Source organism: Aythya fuligula, chromosome 19, assembly GCF_009819795.1.
Source record: "Aythya fuligula isolate bAytFul2 chromosome 19, bAytFul2.pri, whole genome shotgun sequence".
NCBI lineage: Eukaryota > Metazoa > Chordata > Aves > Anseriformes > Anatidae > Aythya > Aythya fuligula.
The window spans coordinates 6,621,887-6,638,284 of record NC_045577.1 but is presented as its reverse complement, the minus strand read 5'-3'; the positions used below and the strand labels follow the sequence as shown (position 1 = coordinate 6,638,284).

Genomic DNA, 16,398 nt, shown 5'->3' with positions numbered 1-16,398 from the left:
TTGAAGTGCAACAGAAGAACTTGCAATTTATTATGAAGATTTTGAATTACTTTTACAGAGAGAAATAGCAGGATGGTACCAGTGGAGAATCCATCTCCTGTCTCTGACATGCCCAGCAGCCACCTCCCAGTAGCCATCAGGATGTTGTCAAACAAGCCTGGGCATGGCTGAACCGACAGCACCCTGCCAGCTGTGGGCAGGTTAGGAAGTGTTTCAACAGGAAGCGAATCCCTTTAGTTACAGATTCACTGGACTAACTAAATATAGATAGCTATCTCCCAATGACCCTTGCTGAGACTAGGGACGAGGTCATGGGAATTGCGTAGCGGGAGAGCCGGCAGTGGCAGAGAGGATGCTCTTCTGCATCCCCAGAGCCAGAAACGCACTGGGGTTGTTGGGGAGGGTGCTGTACACCATTTCTCAGGGATCTTAGCTCAAGATAGCTTGTTTCCATCTCCCTAATTAAAAGCAGTTCTGTGTTTTTCTTCATTATCCAAAATGTTGTTAAATGCTGACAAATCCTGTTTAGATTTTTTTTTCCAAGATATGTTCTGAGTAGTGGGGCAGGTCTGCTGCCCTGCTGGCCCCTCTGGCTGTGTCCTCAGACTTTTATTTCCTACTAGCATCCCAACAGCATGATACTATCCAAGGCAAAATTAGTTTGCACGAAGGTCTGAAGTGGCTCAGTTAACCCAGAGGAAACGTAGCCAGTGCAGCAGTAGAAATGACGGTGAGTCCCAGCTCTGTGCGACCCAGGAGCTCCCGCTATCGATGCTCCTGGGGAAGCTGTGCTGACGTTTGGGGAAATGCTTGCAAAACAAAGCCACACCACGGCCTCGGCCTTTCTACGAAACGTGCTTAACTCATCCCCTATAGCGTGTGTTGTGGCTCTTGCAGCTCCTCGTGCTGCCGTTCCAGCTGGCACCCAAAGCAGAGCCAGCTGTGGAGTGAGCCGTTCCCATGGCCGGGAGCAGCTCCGTGCGCTCTGGTAGCCAGGAGGAATTACTGAGCTGCATTCGAGGGATGCTCTGCTGCTTCAGCCAGCAAGGTGGACCAAAGAAATCGTTGACTTTTGCAGCGAGTAGAACTGAGAATTAATGGTGCTTTTCTCTTTCCTCAGGGTCTAATGGGCTTCATTGGTCCGGTAGGGGAGCCTGGAATAGTGGGAGAAAAGGTAAGGTTGCTTGCAACGAGCTGGTTGCTCTTCCTGTTGCAGGATGAGGGAGACTGGGGTGGGGAAAGATTGAAGGGATTTAAGTTGTCGTGTCAGTGTAACACCCAGCTGGGAAAGCAGCACATCCAGGGTGTCTGAGTGAGTCGTGGGCCAGGCACAAGTCACCCATTTTGCATAGGAATTAGTATCCTTACCCTCCAAGGAGATGCTGTCAACTCTTCTCTGAAAACACGGATTATTTAAGCTGTATTCATTCATAATCTGCCAGAAGACTTGTATTTGACAGTCAATTCTGTTTTTCCTGGAGACAAAGGACCCGTCAGCCCTGTGCTCCTGGTCACAGGGGAGGTCTGAGGGGTTTAGGTTACAGATGGATTCGTGCAGAGATGTGCTCACAAGCCCAGGCTGCGTTGCTAACAGGGTCACACAAGACCAGGGCTGAGCCTGCTCTGGACAGGAGGGCTCACCAAATTCCCAGGTGCAGAAATCATCAAAGAGCACAGCCGTGTAGCCGAGCAAAGGCCTGTCCAAATGCTTCACTTTACCAAGGACCATGCTGTCTGCCTGCCCTGTGCTAGCCTTGGGCACGCTGCTAAGGGCTGGTGCCCTCTTGTGTACAGCACAGATACATGCTTCCTCCAGGAAGAAAAATGACTTTATTTTCCATAAAAAGCAAATGGCCGTTAATTCCTTTCCTATTAGAGTGTAAAATTATATTCAGGGGTAGCTTTTAAAGACAAATCATCTATGTCATTCATTATATTTCAGCTGCAGAGTGCTGGTTTTCATTGGTGGCTTAATTATTCACAGTCCAGCCATAAAGATAGTAAAGAGCATAAAATGATGCATTCCGCACATCAGCTCACTCGCTCTCTTTTATTACTTCAAGCCCTGTCCTCTGGGTAATGATGTCAAGCCTCTGTGACAGTTACGCTGTGTTCACTGCAAATGCTTTTTATTGCTTGTCTGCGGCAGCCCTGGGGAGCCCTGTGCTCTCCTCTGGTGGGGCAGTAGCAGAAGCAGGCTCAGTCCAAACTGCCAAGGCACACAAGAAGTAAAAGGAAGGACGTGATGAGGGCTGCGTTTTACAGGAGGAAAGCATAGGAATAAAGCATCTGTGAAGTGTCCAAGGTGGTTACGCAGAAAGTCAGTGCCTGAGTGAGCCCTGTGTGGGTCTCAGTGGCAGCTGCAGATCTGAATTGAATGGGAAATATGAGGTCTGCCAGGCAGGAGACATGGGAAGACCTTTTTCCCACTCCAGTAAACTCCAGTATCACATCTGTCCCTGTTCTGTGCCAATGCCTTGACCACATGAGCTCTATCTAGCTGCAGACCAACTGTAACGCGGTGATGTTACACTGGTGTCCAAGCAAACCCGGGCTGTCCTTTTATAATCCGCCCTAGGAGATCTTCAGCACAGCTGCGACTTCTATCAGACTTCTCCTTTACCAACACAAACTCGGAGATGACAAAAATAACTATCATCAAATCAAAACCTTGACCAGGCCTCCAGTTGGCATAGCATCCTGCAGCTTACTATGTTGCTGCGAGCTAAATGAAGTGGGAAATATGCTTTCATTAGACAGAGCTGAGTCAGCAATCTCTGTCCCGAGAGCTGCAAAATTTAAGACCGAAGCCAGTAGAATCCAAAGATTATCAAAGAGAACAATACGGTTAATACAGACTTAATAAAATCCATACATTCACAGGAAAACAAAAAAGCCGTTGGTTTACAAGGGCCAACTGGTGACAACACATACTCTGGGGCTTGCTTTTTAATAAGATGCTCAGAGCCCAGAAAATATTTCCCCTTACAGTATAGCCCTTGGAAGGTAGGTCAGAGTTTGGGCGTAAACTCCTTGGCAGCATTTGCTAACTCCTCCTCTTCATCCCCCCGAGCACACAAACACAACACACCTAATTCCCGGTGCATTACGGGGCACAGGCATTCGTGGTGGGAATTGCCAGTCTCCAAAAAGCAGCAGCTGACATCCCATAGCCAGAGCTCTGCCCACAGCATCAGGGGACGTGGTGGTGCTCGCAGAGCCTCACACCTCATCCCACATCCTTGGCTGAGCTGAAGGGCCAAGGATGTCCTTGGAGAAGTGAGACGTTCTGTTTGTGGGGATAAGTAGGACTTTTGGAATTAATAAGTAATTTTGGGGGTGTATGTTATTGATTTTAATGCCAAATGGTGGCTTGTTTTAAAAGGACTGGTGTCTTCAGGGCAGGAGCTGGGCTAAGGAGGAATCCAGCTCTGTATCCCTCATAAACACAGGCCTCCAGATCGTTGTTTGCACTGCAGTCTCACTATGAGCCACAGGATGGGACCCCTAAATGCCTATGATTTCCTGAAATCACCAGCCATCTGTCCCAGACAGCTTCTCTGCCTTTTTCCAGCGTGATTCTCTGCTCTCAGCAAGCCCCTCATGACTACAGCTCTCAAATCCATCTCTCTGAAAAGGGCAGGACGTGTAGGAACTGGGGTAGTGCCGAACAGAGGCATGCAGGCCGTGGGTGGGATGGGCCGGAGCTCTTCTGGGATCCAGCCCCAGCACTGCCTGGACTTGAAGGTGGTCCTGAGTGGGTGGCTCGATTCTCGTCCTTGAGTGGTTTGAAGTCGATAGTATAGTCTCATCTCTTGGGTCACAGAGGGTCAGCTAATTCTTGCTGTAGTCCTTTAGCTACCCTGATGAGGTGGGTGCTTAAAGGAAGATGTTTAGCACTCTGTACTGGAAGCCTCTGGTGGAAATCTGACGGCACAGGCTGCAATCTGTGGGTCTTCCAGTTGTTGCATTGCTCTACATCCCCGTTGCAGCCAGCACAGAGTGCTCATTAGCACAACTCCTCACCCTTCCCCATGTACTTTTGTCTCTCGCAGGGTGACCGTGGCTCAGTGGGACCCCCGGGCCCTCCAGGAGTCAAGGGGTCGATGGTAAGGAGTAAGTCTGCATTCTCTCGCTCTTGCTGCTGCCTCTTCCTCTTTCCTAGCAAAAGGTGCAGCTTCTGTTTTTTTGGTTACATGAGAATAGCTGCAAACTCTTCCTGTATCTGGGGGATGGAGGAGGCCATTTGTGGGCTGGTTATTGAGGTGTAACCTCTCCCCAGCACTCCTGTTCAACAGTCTCCCCAGTAACACTGGGTTTCCATGTGTGTTCTGCATCTCCCAGCAGCTGAGGACCTGTTGCATCAAACAGATAACGAAGAACTACCCAGGTGCTATGGCACCCGAAGGCACCCCGAGGGTTATCTTTTCCCAAATGTTCTGGCTACGGGCCAGACAGGGCCTGGGGGCAGGGATTTCCAAACCTCTGGTGGTCACATCCCAGCATGAGACATGGGGCTGCCTGCACACACAGCCAGGCTGCTTTGCTTTGCCATTTGCACCACTCTCTGGGGACCCTTGTCGATGAGTTTAACAGAGGGGACTTAGTGAGATCCTGTCTTGCCCCGGCATGCACCCCCTGCACACCATAGCACAAGATCCAAAGATGGATTTTCACATTAATTCAGCCCCCTCTGTTCTGGGCTGCTCAGAAAATCTCGCTGCTTATATTGCTGCTAGAGTTGAGGTTGGGTTTTTTATGGTCTGGCATTTGCCATGTGTGCCCCAGCTGTTTTGCCCTGGCAAATAACAGACCTGCCAGACCTTACAGGCATCCAGCAGTGCCTCATTTTCTGTCTTCTCACTTGGGGGAAGAATGGCTGAGCAGATTTCGGGAACTCACACCAGGCATGTCTTCTTCCTTCCCTTTCAGGGGCACCCCGGGATACCAGGAGCAGTGGGTTTTCCTGGAATCCCCGGACCAGCAGTAAGTAAAGGTTATCACCTCCTCATAGTGCTACACAGCATCCTCTATCCTGGGTGTTCATGGATTGAGTCAAGCAATCGTGTCCTGGCTGGTTTGAGTTCAAAAGACAATTTGTGAACAAGACCTCGTGCGCTGTCAGAGTGGGGCAGCTGAGCAGCAGCCCCCAGATGTGCCCTTTGTCTGGATTTGCTCATCTGGTGCACACGCAGCTGGGGCAAGCAGTTGGTGAGGAGGTAGATTTTACTCAGGCTCCAGTTTCTCACAGCCTGTTTAGGTGGAGCTCCAGCTCTCCCAGCAGCACGAGTGCTGCCCCGTGAAGGCAGTGCACGTTGTGTGCTGGAACCAGCAGGAAGGCAGCTTTGGGTGGGAACGGGGAACAGATTTTGCTCAGCGTGTGAATTCCCACGTTGTGGTTAATTGAGAGGAAGATCACAGCAGTGAGATGGGCAGTGCCAAAGGCTTGGCCTCCAGACCCGTGGCAGCTCTGCCCAACGCAGTGAGCTCAGGGATGCTCTGGGCACACCAGCTGCAGCCAGCTGCTGGCTAGGGACAGATTTCACAGCTGCGTGTCTATTGTGATGATGGAAGGAAAGGGTTTGAGGTCAAGCAGCGCCCTGGGGTGACCTGAGGAACAGCAACACAGCACTGGCCAGTCCCTTACAATCAGAGCCCCCAGCAGTGAGCTGCTGCCTGGCCCCTCGTGGCAGCATTTACACTTGCTGTTGACAGAAATCTAGGAGGCAGATGGATATCTTCAGATATCCCTTTTTAGCACGTTAGCTGCTCTGTGACTTGGGGATGGCCAGGGAATTAGGCAGGCTCCGTGCCTGTAGGCACTAGAGAGGCCGTGACAACATCCTGGGCAGAGCTGGGCTCTGCATTGACCTTGTGGCACAGAGCTCAGCCCTGAAGCACTGCCCAGTGTACCCCTAACTAGTACCCTTGGTGAGGGCTGAATTTTATCTCACTGGGACAACAGTATGGGTAAGGACATCAGCTCTGACCAGGGATGATGAAACCTCCCTGCAGAGCTCTGGGTGCTGAGACCATCCCAGGTCCTTCAGCTTCCCTCAGTGCCCTGTTCTCCTGCAGGCAAATAACCAACAGGTTCATCCAAGCAAAATGTTTCCTCCAAGGCTGCATTTAAAAAGTTGTAATTCAGTAAGTCAAACTTCCCCGCAAAGCCAGTAAATCAAATAATCCCCTAATATTAAATCCCTGCTCTTATTAACTCCAGCTGTTTCTGCCTGTTTCTCCACCAAACAACCCTTCATTATTTGCTTCTGAAGCCAGACCTGTGGTGTGTTGTTGTTTATTATCAACTGTTAAACTCTTGGAGATGAAGCTGTCCAGTGGGCCTCAGCAGCCCTGATGGCTGCTTAATTCGGTAGGGGGTGAATGGAAAGCAAAGGAATAGGCAATGGTAGGAAAATCTGCCCTTAATTTCAGCTCACTGAGGCTTGGGAATTTATTTTCTCTCTTCCTTCTCACCATCGTGGTATATCTTTTCTGTTAATTTGTAGTTTTGAAAATGATGTATACATACTGGTATATTAAAGGTCACTCATCTCCTAAAATACTTTCTTGAAATTCTGAGCATGGTATTGAATTGCTCCCCTCAAAATTTTGCCACCACAATTAATCTTTTTGTGCTCATTTTTTTTCACATTGGGATAACTATTTGGGATAGCCTGAGATTTACAGGAGAATATTCTAAATGCCAACAAAGACTTTCATTTCAGTATGTGTTTTTCATAAAAATCTGCATAAAACAGGCAACTGACACATCTACTGCTTCTCCGTGCCAGTCACTACTGACCTCACCAGCAACACTGAGATGTGCTATAATTACAAATATAGTTACCATAAACTAACATTTCCATTTTGAGTGTGAACAGCAAAGCATTTGTATTCTGGGTTTACATGCCATGCAGAATAACTCGGCTCCAAAAGCAAGATCTTTATTAGCGGCAGTGGTACAAGCAGAAGGAAGATCACAGTCCAACTTTGTTCTAGGCCTTGGTGGAGCTTGCAGGGTTGACAGTTGGCAAAAACTCTGAATATATAAATAGCAAACTTGATGTGGAATTTTTGAGAGAGTAAGAATGTAATGTGTCATTCTGAGGTTTTCTTTTCTGACAGCAGAAAGGCACCAACTTCAAATATGGGTTATTCAAGTTGTAATGTAGAAATAAGTCCCGTTAATTGAACACATCATTCAGTGTTTGAAACTGATACGTGTTGAACAGAAGAATAGCTATTTAATTTTCTTCTGTATTTCCTGTATGCGTGTTAATGAATCAAACATGTACAAATGCAGGATAAATGACAACATGAAGCCTTTCTGTAAGGGTGTGATGAACAGGATCACCCTCAACACCAACAGTCTGAATGAAATTAGTCTGTCTGCCAGCATGAATGTTTGTGCAGCACTAGCAGCACAACAGTTACTTGAAAATAAAATCAGAGTTTGGCTGAAAGGGTCGAACTTGGATACCTACAATGAGGTGCCTGATTTTGGACAACTGAAAAGCACATCCTGGTTATTATTATTTTTTGTACTGACACCGAGCAACAGCTGCTTTTAATAGTTTTGGAGGGAATTCTGGATCCTCAGCCTCTCTTCAAATCATACCACTTACACAGACAACAGGCTGCAGATACTTAAGCTTACAAACCTCAGCCAGCATCCTTGGCCTAAATGTTGATAATTGAGAGGCAATCGGTGAGTTCACAAAAAGACCATTTACAGACGAGGAAACATGGCCACATCTTTGGCAAGTGCTCGGGGAGCCAAGTGGCTGCTCCAGGCTCTGTGTCCATGTCCCCTGGGGATCACACGGGGACGTGGGGTCTCACCCCCAGTGCTGCCTGCCTCCTCCTGCAGCTTCACTCTGTTTTCTCTCCCCTCCCAGGGTCCAGCAGGAGTCCGCGGTGCACCAGGGACCAGAGGGATGAAGGGCCGCAGGGTAAGCGCTTCCCGTGGATTTTTTACGCCTCTCCTCTTTCAGCCTTTGGAAGAGGAATCTGGTGGAGTAGTTTGGGGGTGTGAAGATGAGCAGTGGTTGTGGCAGCACCTCCTCAGCTGTGTTTCTGCTGTGTACAAGGGTCACTGAAGCAAGTCTTACCAGGGACGCGAATACCAAGTGATGGGGATGAGCAGAAGAGTGTCCAAGTGTGGTCTGTCGTGGAAGCAGTCCCTCTTGGCTTTTCCAGCCACCTGCAATGTCAGACAGGGTTTATGGATGCTTCTGGGGAGGATGGTAAAGATTTAGTCGTCTGAGGGTGGGCCTCAGCTGGGGAAAAGTGTGCAGGTAAAGGACCAACAAGGTGCCTTTGTTGCCAAGGGACAGTGAGCAGCTGAGGTGTGGTGTGATTTAACCAGAGGCAGATACAGCAGGATATGCTGTGCTAAGAAATAGAATCAGGAGCTGAGGCTGGCAGAAATGGGACTGACAAGAAGCAGAAGAGCCTGCCCGTTGAGCCTCGCTGGAGGCAGTCACACCTTCTGGCAGTGTTGTGCGTGGTTTCAGAAAGGTGTGCTGTGTGCTGTTGGTGCTGCAAGGTACAAGCACGTCCTGTCTTCCCGTGTGATTTTCCAGTCCATAACACAAGCTCTGATTTTATCTGTGCATATCTAACAGTGCCACACCATGAAGCATGTGTGAATACGTGCTTTGCGTGGGGAGAGCAGGCCCCCAGCTCAGCACTGGCGAATGGCACTGGGTAGCATTGCTGACAGCGCTGCGAGCACTCCTTACACCAGATGAATATTTCACACTCGGTGTCAGTTCATCTGTGGCTCTTCCTGCTCCATTTGGGTGACAGCCGACAGCAGAATGACCTCTAGACCTGCCAAAGCTGCTTGTTTTCCTGGCTGTGACATCCAGCTCATGTCCCACTGAGCTCCTCAATCTTTCTTCTTCTTCAGCAGGACATTCGTTGCAGGAGCATCTCTGCTGTGGGTTGTTTTTCCCTTTGTCCAGCTGCTTTACAAAGTATTAATAACAAGCACACATGGGTTCTGCTGAAGGCCCCAACAACAACATATTTTGCATTTCTCCCTCCAAGGATCTTGTGATATCTGTTTCCATGTTTTGTTTTCAAAGACGTAGGCTGGAGTAAACTAAACATTTTACCCACCCCCAGACTCTGCTTCTACTGCAATTCCTGCTTGGGGAATTCAGGACAGCTAAATGTTTCCCTCTACCAGAGCTCATACTCCATTCAAGTAGCTGGGACTGGCAAAAGGAAATGGAATAACCAGCTAGAAAGCTTTATAACCACAGAGTTATGTACCCTGGAACTGCTGTAACCTTTAAAAGCACAGCTAGACGGACACCAAAGACATCCAAGCTGAGCAGATGTATATCAGGGTTCAGCTTTTAGCGTGGGGCTGGGAAGAAAATTCCTTGGCTCTGCTCCCCTCAGTGGGAAGGCTCCTGGGTCTCAGTCCCCAGCTCCTCTCTCAGAGGGTCCCCTGGGAGTGAGGTTTCTCTGCTACGCAGCCATGACTTGGGCTGCCCGGGCTCTCAGTGAGCACAACAGATGAGAAACTGGAGGCGTTCTGCCACGGGAGGCCTTGAGTGGACAGCGGAAAATATCTCAAGGTAAAACTGCAGCACGGAGCTGAACGGGAAATGCCTTCTGAATGAATCCCAGGCTGTGCGGGCTCTCGGAGAGGTGGGTCTTCTGGGAGCACTGGGCATTTCTTCCCAGTGTACAGAGGGACAGCGGAGTCCCCGCTGCCCCCTCCCAGCCCCTGGCACCAAGCCTGTCCTTACAGCAGGAGCAGCACACACCTGCGGTGCTGGGCTCCTGGCTCATGGGAGGTTCACCCATGTAACTCCTGTTCGGCTTCTTACATCTCTTTTGGCCTAAAGTCCTTAAGCCACAAAGAGAGTACGGCTGACGGGCCGTTTTCAGCTCCACTTGTACTGGCAGGAGTGATGAAGGAGATGGATATTTATTATCTTGCTAGTAAAACCAAGAGCCAAGGTGGATTCAGCTCCCACGGCAGGAGGTGGGCTGGCACAGCAGGGACCTGCCTTCAGATGAAGCTGGATCAGGTGCCAAACCCTCAGGAGCAATCCTGCAGGGCAGCAGCTCCCACCAGCGATGTCCATCCCCAAAACGACATACCACATGGTAGAGATGCTCAGCTTGGCAGCCACAGGCTGCGTTTCCTCTCCAGAACCACAGTAACACAATCCCTACAGAATTTGCAAGACAGGCATCCTTTCTAAGATCCCCAACAGAGGGAAGGAACTCGGGCATTGCTTTGAAATCCTACAGATTTCAGTGAGTACGATGTGGGAACGTTGCTGTTGTAAGGACCAGCAGATCTCATGCCTGGAGGATTTCTGGTTTGTATCTCCGTCCCTCACGTTTTGTTTCTCTTCATGCTCTCAGAAGAGATTCCAGGCACATGCTATTCTTTGTTTGCTTAGTTTGTCCTGCTATTCCAGCTCTTGGTTTTCTCAGGATGGGGAAACGATCCCCCAGTTGTAATTTCAGGCATTACGCTCTGTCTGTCCCCGTTTACAGAAGGGGTGTAATTCGATTCAGAGTGGAAACATGAATGCAGCCTCTGCCAGATGTTTGTGGATTCCATGAGCTCTGTGGATGCTTCGTTAAAGTAATTTCACTTTTGAAGAAAATGTAAATAGCAAGTATGGTTTTGATTGTAAAGAACAATGAAGACTTTTGGGGGCCTGTATTTACGTTGTGATAGCTTTTGTGTTGTCGAGATAGAAGCACAACTTTTGAAAAGAAATTTCCTTAAGAACTGTAACTTTCTTTTCAATCATGACAAGACAATTGTTCCTCCTTATCTCTTTGTTTTGATCAGTCCCCCCTTCCTCTCTTCTCTTGGAGAGAGGATGAGAAACTGGGACTTGCGAGTCCAGGCTCACTTCCCTTCTTCATCCTTCAGTGTAGCACCTGGGCACGTGGGTAACATTCACATAACGACAGCCGTGCACATGTTTAACCTAATTGCTTAGCCACGTCAAGGTTTGTGTTTGGAGGAGGCTGATTCTGCCAGTCCCTTACTCTATCTCCTGTATATTCCAAAGCCCGTTTCTGTCAATCAGCTCCATGCAGGAGGACAGTGCCTGGCCTCCAGCGTCCTCTGCTGAGGAGTTTGGTATTGAGGAGCCTACGAATTGACTGAGAGCCTCTACAAAAGGCAAAATATTGACTGGAGCACTAACTTTGCAACTCATACGTAAAGCCACACCTGAAATCCTTCTGTAAAGTGACCTTGCCCTGTTCTGGCCAAGGTGTGTCTGTCCATGTCAATGGGATCTTACTCTCCCTGGAGGGGATGCTGGATATTGACAGAGGCGCTTTTCAGGTCCCAGAGCACATTTCTCTCTTACATTCAGCCATCAGGTTCCTGCGTTAGGCATTGCCCAGGTGCAGCCTGCAAAAAGGAGGCAACAAGGGCACATCTGCACCCTCCGTGCGGGGGGACTGCTATCTCCTGCCACCCAGCCCCGCTGCTTTGCAGCAGCACTGACTGCAGGACTTTAAACACTGGGAATTTGTGGTGTTCTGTAACAAACCTGGAAGCAGTTGCTTATTCCAGGCGTAGCTGAGAAGTTGCTTATGGAGAAATAGCAGAGGCATTTTTGGTTTGCTCCTAATTGTTCTTTCTAATTGGCTGACAAGCATTAGAAGTGTTGGAGGAAATGTTAGCTACAGACCAGTGATGTCTCCAAGCTCCAGCTGAGTCATCTGCTTGCTTTCCACTTGGCCACACTGTGACAGTGACGTATCCACACTTGGATGAGGGGTGGCACTTGGTCTAGTGGCTCCTGTGCCGTGGTGGCACTGCCCCAGGACATCCCTGCACTGACCGTGGGTGAGCTGCTTTGGGATGGGCACGGCAGTGCCTTGGAGCTGCATTTTCATCCCACCTGGCTTTGGTGAAACAGGTGAGCGGGTTCTCAAATGCTCCCTCAGCCACAAACCTGTATCTCTCTGTGCCTTGGCAGTCCATGTGCAAAGGAGCAGACAGATCGTGATTTAACCCTCCTTTTTTTCCTTTTTACATTGTAAATCTGCCCAGAGCTCGCACTGCTTGTACAGCCCTGGCCCATCAGGACCTCTCTTGAGCTGCATACCACCATAGGAATTGTAACACAACTAAAGAGAAGCTTCCTTCTCTGTTCATGGGCTCCTGGAGGTGCTGGGCTGGTGACCAAATCCTGCTTTCTCTCTGCACCCTCCGTATCGTGCTCTCGGGACGAGTGTGTGCCGCGTCTGCCCTCGTGTGCCCAGCCGGGCCGCAGGGGAAGGCAGCGTGCTGCGCGCCGCGGCGCTTGGCATGGGATGCTCCTGGAGAGCCGCCAGGACCTCGCTCACCCCTCTCTAACCAGTGTTGTCAGTAAAAAAGAGTTTAAAAGATTTCGCTAATTGGCTAAACGTAGCCTTTCCTGTCAGGGCGAATTAGGGGAAGCCTTCATCCTGGGTTTCAGCCCAGGAGGCTTGGGGAAGATGAAGCTTGCCACATGCGTTTGTGAACACGGGGTCACTTTCTCCTCCGGCAGGTCAGAGGCTGATGAGATGTGTTGTGATGGGATTAGCCAGGTGACTGCTGCGAAGGGAGATTGCCCTGGCAGGTCCTGCCATGCTGGTGACAGGGCTCTGCTGGAGGAAACGCGGATACTGCAAACACTGCCCCGGCCAGCCGAAGGGCTGGGAGCACCCAGCAGCCTCCAGCAGTGTGGAAAATCCCGGGGCTGGGCAGGGCAGGCTGCAGAAGATGGCTCTGAAGGGGCGAGATGCACCCTGCTTTGCTTTCCTGGCAGCCTGTCCTGGAGCAGAGACCTCTAACCAGGGTCACTGCTGCCGTTCCCATGTCCCACTTGCCTCTGGACCCTGTTCCTTCATCCTGTAAAACCAGGGCCAAGCTGTTGAACCCTTCCCCTCTGCACAAGCAGCTCAACCTTGGCTAGTACAGGTGTAATGCCCCAAACGGCCAAATCGCTTCTCAGAGCCAAGGGGGCCGGTTAGTTTTCCAAGGAGGGCAAGGAGCTGGGTGGCAGTGTGCCGGTGCCATCCACGTGCTGACACCCCACTGTCTTTGGCAGCCCAATTCCCAGCCTGGGGCAGGTTTCTGTGTTTTTCTGGGTCTCCTGCGTGCTCCCCAAACCTCCGTGTGCTGCTCTCCCGCTGCTCCAACATACAGAGCTGGAGCTGTCGGGAGCCCTGGTGTTGAACAGCTTTCTATTTTATATCATTGTTCTTTGCGGTTCGCAGGGACGTGGGTTAGTAAAATCTGCTCTGGGGTCTAGTGGGCAGCACGAGCCAGGGCAGCAGCCTCTGGAGCTGATGATAGCAGCCGTGGTGGCAGTGTCACCCCTCTGGTTGTGCCATCCCTGCCTGTGCAGTCCCCCTCTGTCCGTCTGTCCCGTGGAGCAGGCAGAGCACCGAGAGCCGTGGGTTGCTGGCATGCAGCACAGGCTCTTGGTTATTCCGCCTCTGGTACGCTCAGCGGCACGGGGGTTTGCCAAGCACAGTAGAAGTTTTTGCATTATTTTATATGGACAGTGTTTGTCTGCTGTAATAATTTGGCGAAGCTTCCTGTACATCTTCTGCTGCTACACTGCCGCTCTTTGTGCGTCTCCCTCTTCGCCTGTCATACTGGAGTTGCTTTTCTAACGCGTTGGCTCCCTAACGCTCTTATTACTTTTGGCACTCGGTTTGCATCCCGATTAAGCACATTGGCTCCTGTTTTCCCTATTTCCACATTGGCCTGCTCTCAGAATTCCTCTTACCATTACATTCTAGCACCGCTCTGTGTTATTATTTATTATTTATATTGCAGTAGCGCCTCGGAGTCCCAGCTGAGATCACAGCCTGATTACGAACACGCCGTGTGTTAATACAGTCCCTTACTATGCCCTTTGTGGACTTCTCTGTTTCTTGTGGACTTCTCTGTTTCCCTGCCCTCTCTGTTTATTCCCCATCAGACTGACCCATGGGTTTCTGGGGTTCGGAGGATGCAGGGGGCTGCACCTTGGGCTCTGCTACCGTGAGCTCGGATGCTCATCGCAGGTGCTCTCTCACCAAGCCCAGTGCTCTCCTGGCTCAGCACCCTCTGGAAGAACATCATCCTCTGCTGCAGGATGCCAGAGCCATGCCACGAGCTGTGCAATTTCAGCTCATGGGGTCTGGGATCGCTCGCAGTCCATACTCACGTGGGTGCCAGCAGTGTCACGTACACCTCGGGAGCTCCCAGCCTGTCGGACACCCGCACGCACCCAGGTGCTGGCACAGGACCAGAGGTGCCAGAGCAGGCACAACCGGCTGCTGCCTTCCCAGCAGGCATAAATGCATGAGCACCTGCCTGGTTCCGAGCAGCTGCCCCCTCCTTAAACAGCAGGTAATGAACTCAGCTGCCAGCAGGTTTAGCCCTGGGACTCGGGACAGTCGTGAAGGGGCTGTGTGGCAGGGGCTTTGTGCTTCTCCGTGTGCTCTGTAGCTTCATTGCCCCGACTGTGACCATGAGGCAGGTGATGTGCCATGGGGCAGGTGGACCAGCAGGGCTTTTAGGAAGGAAGCGAAACCGTTCTGTGATTCTGTGATACCAGGAAGGCTGGGACTGTGACCCTGTGCATGGCAGAGCCATCGGCATGGAGGTGGTGTCTGAGAATTGGGCTGTTCCTGACATGCCTTTCTCCTCTGGCTTTGGTCTGCAGCTGGTGGTTAGTTTAAAGGGGAATAAAAAGTGTTCTGGTGCAGTGTGCTGGTGAATGGTGAGAAATGAGGCAGAACACAACACAGAAGGGATCTTCTGAGCCCTGGGCTCCAAGCTGCCCTGCTCAGCCCAGCCAGGTGTGGGTTGGCTTCCCCAGGACTGCTCTCAGTGTCCTTCCAGGTGTCCACAGCTGGGGTGACTGCTGCATTCCCCATGAGCCGTATCCTCTGCACAAATCCTGTAAAGCCTTAGCACAGGAGCGGAGCTCAGGCACCCAAACTTCAACCTCTGAGCTACAGCCCTGCCCTGCCTGCAAAGCCCAAATGCCCCAAGGGTTAGAAGAGCAAGGACAACTGTGGTGGTTGAGGCTGGAGCCATCCACAGGTGGAGCTCCCCTGAGCCATCTCCTTGTGTGCCCCAAACCTCACCTGGTGGAGGTGGGAGTTGTCAGGCTGTAGCAGGGAGGCTGGGAACCTTCCCCAAACACAGGCTGCACTGCTGATTACAGTGGCGAAGGAATCTTCCTTCTCCTCCTCCTTCTTTCCCTCTTTTTCTTAATTTGTTTTCCCTTCTTTTCATTTTTCCAGGGCGCCAGAGGGCCTGATGGACCAGTAGGCGAGCCGGGGTCGCGAGGTGCCAAGGTGAGTGCCAGCTTGGCTGAGATTGCTCTTAGCAGCATTATGAAACGCCCTGGACAGACCAAGGTCCCATCCTCCTCCAGAAACTGGGGCTGTCCAATGGCTCCACAAGAACCAGCCAGCAGGAATGAGTCCTCCACGCAGCCAAAGCAAAATCTTCCTCCAAAGCAGCATTTGCTCAAAAGGATGTAGGTCATGCAGCCCGTTGCCCAAACTCCCCGTGGGTTGGGGTGTTCCTCAGAGCAGGATGCTGGGCATCTGGCCTTTCAAAAGCTCCAGGGAACTGGTGTGGATATCTGATGCAGAAAAACACAAGAGCAGGTGGGGTGAGGCAAAGAGCTTCACCAATACAGCGTGTGCTGTCTTTTTGCCTTGCAGGGCCGTCCCGGGGAGCCAGGCAAGCTGGGGCCAGAAGGGCTGCAGGTACGTCCCCTGAGGGACCCAGTGCCTGCCAATTCCAGCAAGGCACAAACCCCCTGGGGGTGCCCACGGTGCCCAGAAACCTGCAGCTTCTGGCCAAAGCACTGCAGGTGTCCGAGCACATTTCCAGCTGCTAATGGCTGTAACCGTGTGTTCACAGGGGAAGATGGGCGAGACTGGGGAGACAGGATCGCGTGGCTTCCCAGTAAGTGCCCATCACTGGTGCTTTCTTTTATAAACTCGTTTTTACTCAAGTTCTTATATTTTGGTTCCTGGTCCAGGAGGAAGAACTTGGAGTGTCTCACACTTACAGGGCCACCTTTCCGCTCTTCTTACTGCATGTCACTGCTATGAAGCATGAAGGATTGCCATGGGGTTAGAGCTAACCTTGGTGTCGTTTATTTTTCTAGGGTATCCAAGGGCCTTCAGGACCTCCAGGAGCAAAAGGGGCACCAGGCGACCCGGCAAGTGTCTCACCATTCTCTCTCCATCTGTCTCTCCATGCACATACAGTCTTCATTTCTTTCTCTGTCTGTTTGTCCCCGCTACTGATTCCCATCTCCATCCTGGCCAGTTCCAGTGTGGTCAGAGATGTGAAAGATGTGGCTAGAGTTCTAGGAGGCCTGAGGAAAGATCAGGTCAGAC

At 50.9% G+C, this 16,398-nt stretch overlaps 1 protein-coding gene across 1 annotated transcript in view; it reads left to right on the top strand.

The window, feature by feature from the left end:
* LOC116497028 (collagen alpha-1(XXVII) chain-like) overlaps positions 1-16,398 on the top strand; it is a 150,251-nt gene that overhangs the window by 90,834 nt on the left and 43,019 nt on the right. The window contains exons 25-32 of the mRNA XM_032200523.1: positions 1,121-1,174; positions 4,056-4,109; positions 4,933-4,986; positions 7,902-7,955; positions 15,283-15,336; positions 15,712-15,756; positions 15,914-15,958; positions 16,164-16,217. Coding sequence (XP_032056414.1) covers positions 1,121-1,174; positions 4,056-4,109; positions 4,933-4,986; positions 7,902-7,955; positions 15,283-15,336; positions 15,712-15,756; positions 15,914-15,958; positions 16,164-16,217 — 414 coding nt within the window. The remainder of the gene's footprint in view (positions 1-1,120; positions 1,175-4,055; positions 4,110-4,932; positions 4,987-7,901; positions 7,956-15,282; positions 15,337-15,711; positions 15,757-15,913; positions 15,959-16,163; positions 16,218-16,398) is intronic.